Here is a 9,399-nt window from a genome sequence, read left to right on the forward strand (position 1 = left end):
CAACTCACCATATAAGAAGACAATTTTGACATCAGGCTACTCAAGCTTTAAATTAAATGCGCAAACCATAGCAAGTAGTACATATATCGAGTTATGTTTTACAACAAAAGAGAACACTTCATGAAAGTACTTCCTCCTTCTGAGTGTACCCCTTTGCAACTAACTATATCTTGAACCATGCTATCTCAGCTGTAGGAATGCCTTCCTTTTTCTTGGAAACCGATTTATAGCCTGCTACTCTTTTATGACTTTAGGAAAATTCGAAGTATAATTTTCGTGAAGTGACTAAATCTCTTCAATAATGGTTGCTACTCATTCTGTAGACTCCTTGTTGTTAACTGCATCCTGATATGGGGAAGGTTTCTCACCCTCAATACTCCTAACTACTGCAAGAGCATAAGTAACCATATCTATAAAATGTAAAGATGGTCTAATCTGCCTTCTCTCCCTACTAGTAACAGTATTGTTTTGCTGTTGTTGTGGGGATGCATCATCCTGCATCTCTGTCTCATTAGGCTAAGTTTTGTGACACTATCTCTAGAGTTTAACATCAAACTCCACCTATTTGCTGTACCATGGTCTATATCTACATTGTCAATGGATTTCTTCTTTTGGTTTAACATTGCAAACTCAATAAAAGTAATATATCGACTAATAGTAATTGTGGATAATTTGGAATCATCTATATAGCACGGTCTATATCCCTTCACCCTATCTGTATAACTTAGATATATGCATTTTCATACCCTCGATTCAAGTTTACCATCTTATTCATATGTTTTGCAACTTTATCCTGCTAAAGTGTTTTCAGTATAGTGTGGTATCTCACTATATCTTCATTCTTGCGAAATCCATCAACTTCACCCTAACAGTCTTAGATTTATCGATACTTAGTATTTTAATCTTCTTTTCGATCTACTTATCAACCAAGGCTTTTTACTGTTTGAATTTGACAAACACTTCATCCTTGTATTTTAAAAAATAAATCTAGATCTTTCTAGAATAATCATCAATAAATATTAGAAAAAAATAGTGTCCACTCAACGATGCAACTGGAGAGGGAGACCTCAGAGGTATGAATGGATATAATCCAACATTCCCTTGATACCATGAGTATTGGTACCAAACTTTGCTCTTCATTGCTTATCAAAAACACAATGCTCATAAAAGTCCAATTTTTCTATCTTCGCACAATCAAGTAGGTTTTTCTTGAATAGAATCATCATTGTTCTCTCACTCATATGCTCTAATTGTATATGTCATAACTAAGTAGCATCTAACAACCCCGACAATGAAGAAACCCCTATATGTTATTGTTTTACGCAGTAAGCGATACAAGTCATTAACTGACTTTCCTTTCACCACTACTGGATCTTTCTTAGAGACTTTCAGTAAATTATCCTCTACAATATACTTATACCCTTAACAATCTAGAGTATCTAAGAAAATCAGGTTTATTTTCAATTCCAAATTATGTCAAGCTTCTAAGGTCCTTACTGTACCATCGTTCTCTCAATTCGAATCGTTACAACACCAATAACCATATCGGATTTATTATCTCCCAATAGAACTTTTTCTTTCCTAGTTTCATAGGTGGAAAATTAATATCTATTAGGAGTCATGTGAAAGGAACAACCAGAATCAAGAATCCACTCTCTTGCAAAGCTATTGAGAATGACTGACAAAATCTTACTACCGACATTGTCAGAATTTTTCGTGCCACACTAGTACTAGCTTCAGATATATACTCTCTCTTTTTACTCTTTTGTTTTTTTCTCTGGACAAAGTATTATAATGTTCCCTTCCTTGTCAGAGTGAAAATAATTAAAGTTTCTGTATTTCGACTTTGATATGGACTTACCCTTATTGCCAAAATCCTATTCTCTAGCCTTACCTCTAGTGATCAAGTTTTTTCCTAGATTCTCTGCATGACTTTTAGACATCTTTTCCTTCAACTCTTTAGATTGCAAAGCATCTTTTACATAACTAATTAAAGAGATTCTCTTCTATATAGCATGGTATCAATGAAGTTCTCATAGGAGGGTGGTAGTAAGCAAAGCAAAAAAAGGGTCTGATCTTCATCATCAATTGAAACGTTGAAGTTCCTTAAATCTAGGATAGCCATATTGAATTCATCTATATGATCTTTTATGATAACTTCTTTCATATACAGGGGGTAGACGCGATGCTTCAAGTATAATTTCTTTGGGAGTAACTTAGTTATATATCTACTCTCTATAGTTCAACCACTATCTTTTTTTCAATGGCTCCTCTAATTACCACGTCTGCCAAACATAATTATATAATCCAATGTGCTTTCCCCAATAGTTTGTCCTTTTCTCCGTTGAACATGCTCTCTAGCAACTTCTTCTTGCCGTTTAATACCATCCACAACCCTTGTTGTACCAACACAGCTCGCATCTTAACCTATCAAATGTTGAAATCATTCATGCTATTGAACTTTTCAATTTTGAATTTTGTATCATCATCGTGAAATCCTAATAAAAATGCACTACTTGTTGTAATAGACAGGAAGAATAACAAATAAGAAGAAAAAAGGAAAAACAACAAGAACGCACAATATTTATGTGATTCAGTCTATTGACCTATGTCCACGAGCAGAGATGAAGCAAAAATTTTAGTATAGAAAATTGAAGATTACAGAATACAAAATTTCTTCTCAAATCCTAGCCTCCAATACATCCATCTTTAGAACACTCAATTGTTTTCTTCTTTTAGGATTATATGTATATAGAGCGAGAGAGTAAGTCAATTTGAATTCAAACTAGTATCTTACAATAATTAAGTTAGTATGACCCTCAGCTAACTATTCATATGACCCAAACATGAATATGTATGGTGGCCTAGAGGACCTTTTTCCTCTACTCAATTAGCTTCAGGAACTCCGCTCCAAAAAGAAGGCCCTCTTTTGGCTCTCTAGAGCTTGTAAACTCAAGTTTACTTAACGAGCCCATATCTTTTCCAACTCAACATTATTTTTGACAAGTTAGCTAAAAAGGAGAGAAGCAGCCAAACAACAGTTTTGATACCTATGTTAAGTTATCCACTGCATGGTTTGTTATCCAAGAACCAAACATGGTCTTTGCGTACAAACTATTATAACCAACAAAAATTTACAAACAAATTAACCATCATCTATTTATAGGTTAAACTTTGACAATAGTTGTTTTTTCGAGTACATTTATCATTTCTTTCCTGTTGATTCATTCACACTAAAACGTTTAAGTTAACAATTTTTTGTCGTCCAATGACAAAATTATAGGAATTTTAGTTTGCCTTTCCAACAATAAAAATGTCAATTGAGTTCTAGAAATCTTTCTTGTTTATCTAATATAAGGATTACAGCTAGTTAATTCTAAAAAAAAAAAAAGAACTTAGACAATATACGTAGCCCAACAAAATTGGCCGTCTCCTATGATCCGAAAAGCTTATTAAGGTGCAGTTTTGAGTCCACTTCAACATGACGCTATTCACAACTTATATTCCATCAGGATTTTATCTTTTCCACAAAAGAAGGATTCACCTTCCGTCATGAGAATCCATAAATGGTCACCCGCTGCACAGATTTTAAAGCATTCTAAACTTGATCATCCATTTATAAAAGTGACTAATAGATGATCTAGCTGGAAGGGAGATAAATCCTTCTTTTGCATCAAAGATACAACTCTAATCCTCAGCATATGAGGCTATTGACATAGGACAGCATTCATGTAAGGTGGAAGCTTTTTTGTACGGCCATAAAAAGGGTAATACGCTAACAGCCACCTTTATTACAATTCTTTATCTGGAAAGCCTTTATTGTAAGTCATCTATCAAATTAGGTAATTAGTATGCAGATTAATGATAAAGATTGTAAATCAAGTTTTATGCCATTTTATTTTATTTTTGTTATTCTTTCCTGAGAAAGAAGTGACGATTTTAAGGTAATAAACAAATAAAAATAAGAAACAAGACAAAGGAAAGGAACAAAAAAAAAAAAAAATCCATAAATAGACTACCCGTTAGAGATTAAGAATTGAAAACACCTTCATATCCGGCTTTACAACAACAACAAAAAAAAATCACGTTTATCTTAATTTGGAAAGTAATTGAATTACTTAATAGCAACTTGTCTTATTCTGCAACAAAACTACATGGCTTGCATGTAGCATGAAGCCAGAACTTGTCTGGCTAATCATGCACCAGCTAGAAGCAAACAAATCTGGCATCTTCATCCTGACAAGTTTGCCGTTAACGAGGTGAAAGGGCACCTTTCACCTGCTGACCTTGGTTGCTTTTTCTTCCGTATTTACTTTTGAGACGACCTCCTTCCATCAAAGGTTCCATCAAATTCTCTAATTGGTCATTCCATAGCACAAGCATGACCTCAATGCCCACTTGTACGTGGGCGTGAGCGATAGAGAAAGACAGAGATGGCGTATCTAACAAATAAAATTCACTTGTATAAATCTAGTAATATTTTAATATACAATGAGATGACCATATGAACGTAACTTGTTTCATCCCAAGAACATGAAAGAGAGGGAGATGGTGCGTATAGCATCCTGTTGCTTACTCTCAAATAGACCTACAAATGTACACACAGATGCTATCATGGATCGAATAAACTGAGTTAACATAACCCATTTCCTTCCTCTTTTTCTTCGACTTGAAAAGTGAAAGAAGAACAAGGAGAAGGAGAAGCAAGGCCTAGAAGCACATCTAAAAATGCCCCAACTATGAACTCATGAGTCCACTTCCCGTTCACCCTCAAGTACCACCCCAGCATCTCCTCAAGCCACCCCAAGTCCTTCACCCCATGCGCCAGCACCATCTCCTCCATTGACACCTTAAAATCCCAGTACGGGTCCTTCGAGTCCATCGCCATGGCGACGCTCCCTTCGAATGGGACACCTTCAGCCACGGAGGCCTCCTCCAGTATCGAGCTCGTGCTGCCAGGCTCGAAGAAAAGCCGGTCTGACCTTAGCCCACGTATGACAGCCTCGACTGTTTCACCCCCTGAGGCCTCGGACACGGTTGAGAAGCTCTCAGATTCCATGGCTGACGAAGTGGTGAAGCATGACTCGGACGAGTCGAAGTGTGCTGACCTGACGGTCTTGTGCACTGCATCGCCATCACCATCGCCCACAGCCCTGAAGGAGAGAGTCCTTGGTTGCTTGCAAGAAGGCCAAGCCCATGAAGAACTAGGAGAGGATGACATGGAAGAAGGAGAAGGCCTTGTGTCTCTAGTCTTAAAGAAGAGAGAGGTTAGGCCAAGTTTCCTACCCATTTGGCTTTTTGTAGGAGTGGAGAAGGGGAAGTCTGAGGTCTGGGTGAATTGTCAAGCCTCTATGTAGCTCTTGGAGAGGCTTTAAAGGAGGGTGAAAGATCAGGTTAGCTGAGGTTGTCTTTAAAGCAAGAGGTGGGAAGGAAGGGCGGACCCTTGTGGAGTCACTTATGGGGGGAATAAAATACAGGGTGTAGAGCATCAATACACCGTTGAATAATTTTTGCTAGTGGGAAGGGATTTGAAACGGTCTGGGGATCAGCTCTCTTTATCTTTGTTTGCTAAGAACATGCTAAGGGTGCAACTCAAGCCATTTGTCTTGTTCAGGGGTTTTGATTTCATTTTTTCTATTCAGTAATGCGTGTTAGGTTTTGTCCTTGTCTGGTCAGTGAGGGGCCGGACTTGTTTCAGTTTTTTAAGATTAGACCGCGAGGGTTGCGGTTGCTTCAGAAGTAAAGGATAATTTTCCATATTGTCTTTAAAAAAATGCGGGAGCAAGAAATTTACTAACGTAAGGATCGAAAGGAAGATACATATGAGCAAGTAAACATTTCAGATTGCTTTACATTCCCATACCCCTAAACATTATAAAATATATAGGGAGTTTATAAATGAAGAATCGTATTCTGAATTTTGGTGGTTAGATATTTACATTTTTAAACAATCGTATCATTTCTGCAGAAACAATATGATAAAATGCACCTAATATAAATGCAATACTATATTGGCATTTGTGTATAATTTGTTTAGAGAAAAAATTGGTATATAGTTGGAAAAAATTATTTTTTAAGGAAAAATATTATCATCTAGATAAAGGCAATTTTAAATTTTATCATACGCGAAAATAATGAAAGTAAACTTTTCTTTTTGGTAATACAAGCAACCTTTTTGTTTGCAGGATGTCCTAGATTCAAATCTTACAGAGGCGTTCTTGAGAAAATTAAATTTCTTACTATGCCTAAGAACTTTTAAGCATAATGACCAATGTAAGTGAGAGGACATGTTTATCGAAAATTAGTCCTGATTGAGAGAAAAATAAAAAGCATGCTTCTCTTATTTTGTGATAATTTACTCAGTTGACCTGTAATAAGAAGTTACATTAATTACTATCTTGTTAGCTAGATGATGACTGATCAATGATCCAATTCTTCGGAAATTATTTAGACATCTTAATTAGTACAGGGAGTTTCATTACAAATGCACAAGTTTCACTTTCTAGAACTGGTGAATAACAAATTAACAATGCAACATAAAGATATTTTATTTGAAGTTTGATTCTCTAACTTGCGGATTTCCTGAATGCCAGGAAGCGTAAGAAAAGAAAGAACCAACTTTTGGACTTGGTAGTTGGCAGGGGGTGAAAATTTGATGTTTCGAAGTTATGACTCACACCATTCCCCATGCACTTACGGAAAGGAGATGGGACATGAGATAGGATTTACTGCTTCACGTCTAAAACTTGCTTTTGATTTCTTCCCCTTCTCATTTCTCATAGTTCTCCTCTTCCACATTTTTTGTTGCCATTTATCTAACAAAGTTCTATCATCGTTTGTAATTGTATTCAAAGCACCAGACTTTCAAGAAGAGTGTCACATGCTTCACTTTGTTATCTTCTCTCCCACCAAAAAGAAGGAACAATCTTGTGGATTTATCTACCAATAGATGCAGTGCTAAATGACAATAGGGTTATCCAATACATCAAGGGCAGGCCAGGGGACACCACGTGAACTCAGTATACAATTTCCCAAAAGCAGTCACTCATCAACTTGACCTGAAAGGTGGTACCATTGCGGAATCATGACTTATTGCAATCCTTCTACAGTGAAAAATCTTGCGTATCCATGTTCATCCCTTTTTGATCATTGGTTGGTGTTGGTAACATGGCTGAGAAGGCATACCACCCGTTTTTTGTTTATAGAATGGAGATTGGAGTTATTACGCCACTTTATGATACTCCTTATTTACTTCCTCGCTATCTCCAAGCAGCTTCTTCCAAACATTAGAAGCAAGATTACTTCATCATATATTTCTAATAATTTTGTGCCATTCTTGCACAGGGACCATGTTCTTGTTCTTTGTATCAATGTAATTTTCTCAGATATCTCAAGAAAAAGGAAAACTGAAATCCCTTTTTGTTCCTGCTCTAACCTTTTGTTGTTTTATCTTTCAACAAGTTTTAGGAGCCATTTGATTAGGGAAAATTCTGCTTGAATTGAAAATGGATATATTTTTTTATCATGTCACATATCAAGGAAATTTCAGGCACAGTTTTACGCATATTCTAGTAGAGGATGACTTCCTCAAACACATAAACTAAAGCTCTCTGTTTGTCAAAGGCCTCCATCCGTCCAAGGCCGTCTTTGCCTCTGCCATAGAGACGTCCAAGCGTCCTAGAGTGCACAGTTGGTGACTTTGTCTTCTATATACAGTAGAGTAGCTAACCAACAAATCCAGTATCAACACAATATCCACTTGGTAGGACACATTTGCCTCTCAATAGGGTCCTGCTGCTCCTGTCTATGAAGCTTCAATTTCGATACTAACGAATGGCAAGTAGATTAGACAAGACCACACCTAACGTGTTGCATTTCCTTGTCTATTATTTGTCCAATTTGTGTGTCTTTTAATTCCTCATTCGGGTAAGGTCAATCAAATGAAAGAAAATATTACTCTCTACATTGGTTTAGAATGCAAACAAGGGTACGGAGGCAATAATTCAAGCCATGTCTCCGCATTGTGTCTCCCTGTATTCTGTGGACCCTGTCAGCTAATGATAGTTTGAAGGCATCTATCACGGCTGCCATCAGAAGTTGCTCTGATGACCACCTCTGATAGATAAAACCTTGGAAGTATTCTGGTCCTCTGTACAACCAAATTGGAAAGCGTACTGAACCTATACTTAAAATATCTTCATTTGTATAATCCCAAAAAAGATTTACTCATTTAAAATTAACAACAAGAGGATCAAATGAAGGGGGCAAGATGGAGTGAGAGAAAGACAGAATATGCTATATTTCTTTGAGCCGTTTGGTGAGGAGGCATTGACTTGAAGTGGACATTGATATGTTGATAGTCCTCGAAAAAGAGAGATTGATATGTTGGTGTTCATGTTCAGTGTGGTAGTAAACATAATGTTATTTATAGGCTAATATACTTCTAGAGTGAAAAGAGAGTAATAAGAGGCAATACGAGATTTGTTCTCCAAGCCATATGGTTAGGAGGCATGAAGTGTACTTTATTTGTTAATCACTTGGCAATGCTTGGATCATGATCAATGATGTGGATGTAATGTGTAAGAGTTTTTTTTTTTTTTATAGAACAAAATGGTGGTTATTTATAGGAGAATCATCTTCACAAAATGAACGATAATCTAACTCCTATTGCATCCTCCACTGATCTTAATCAACTCCTGACCATGTGCCATGCTCATGCATGAGTCCAAGGATAGCGACAGAACATATGGAAGGATTTGTTTTGAGAGAAAATATTTGGCGATTGCCAATAGAGGAGCTGAGAGTGAAGATTTTGGTTAGAGGGAAACTGATCCAACTCTGATGGTTTTTCAAACTATGGTTTGAGCTTTCAGGAGGAGAGTTTTAAATACTAAGTCTCATGGTGGAATTAAAATCATGATTTAAAAGAGACGGAATACTCCTTATAATTTTTATTTTTGAGAATGGAATGGAGGGAAAAGCATAGGTGCCAGTTTTGTTTTGCAGGCACCTACGACAGCAGCTACCATACAATACATACCACTTCACAGTCCATATGAAATGTGTCACACTAGTATAAAGTTTACCAATGCAGGGAGGTGAGCTGGTTGGTGGTGGAGAGATTCTGTCGGAATAGATCATAGCATATAGCTGAGTAGAATTTGAATCAAAATTTGCAAATGATATTTTGATCCAAAATCAAATTGGAGTTCATATTTCGATACACTTGTTATAAATTTGTATATCTATACTATATCGACAAAAGCAAGTCCACCATCATTTTTTTGGTTTATTTTTCGTCTTCACAGAGCCCTCGAATAAATATACCCAGTTGCATCTGCCATCAAAATGTATTGAAGACAACTTGGTAATGCAAAAGAGGTATCCCAAATCTCAAAT

The 9,399-nt window shown here is 36.5% G+C and overlaps 1 protein-coding gene and 1 non-coding gene across 2 annotated transcripts; both read right to left on the minus strand.

Annotated features, from left to right (window-relative positions):
* Positions 1-4,097: 4,097 nt before the first annotated feature.
* On the minus strand, positions 4,098-5,476 carry LOC108511813 (transcription repressor OFP13). The gene has a single exon (XM_017846266.3). It carries the CDS (start codon positions 5,288-5,290, stop codon positions 4,634-4,636), a length of 657 nt encoding a protein of 218 aa, XP_017701755.2. The 5' UTR covers positions 5,291-5,476; the 3' UTR covers positions 4,098-4,633.
* Positions 5,477-7,299: 1,823 nt separating this feature from the next.
* Positions 7,300-7,406, minus strand: LOC148700630 (U6 spliceosomal RNA). Its single transcript, XR_015971615.1, has one exon. It is a non-coding gene; the product is annotated as a U6 spliceosomal RNA (small nuclear RNA).
* Positions 7,407-9,399: the final 1,993 nt, after the last annotated feature.

Source organism: Phoenix dactylifera, chromosome 11, assembly GCF_051530095.1.
Source record: "Phoenix dactylifera cultivar Ajwa chromosome 11, Ajwa_hap1_PhDact_Kaust_v1.1, whole genome shotgun sequence".
NCBI lineage: Eukaryota > Viridiplantae > Streptophyta > Magnoliopsida > Arecales > Arecaceae > Phoenix > Phoenix dactylifera.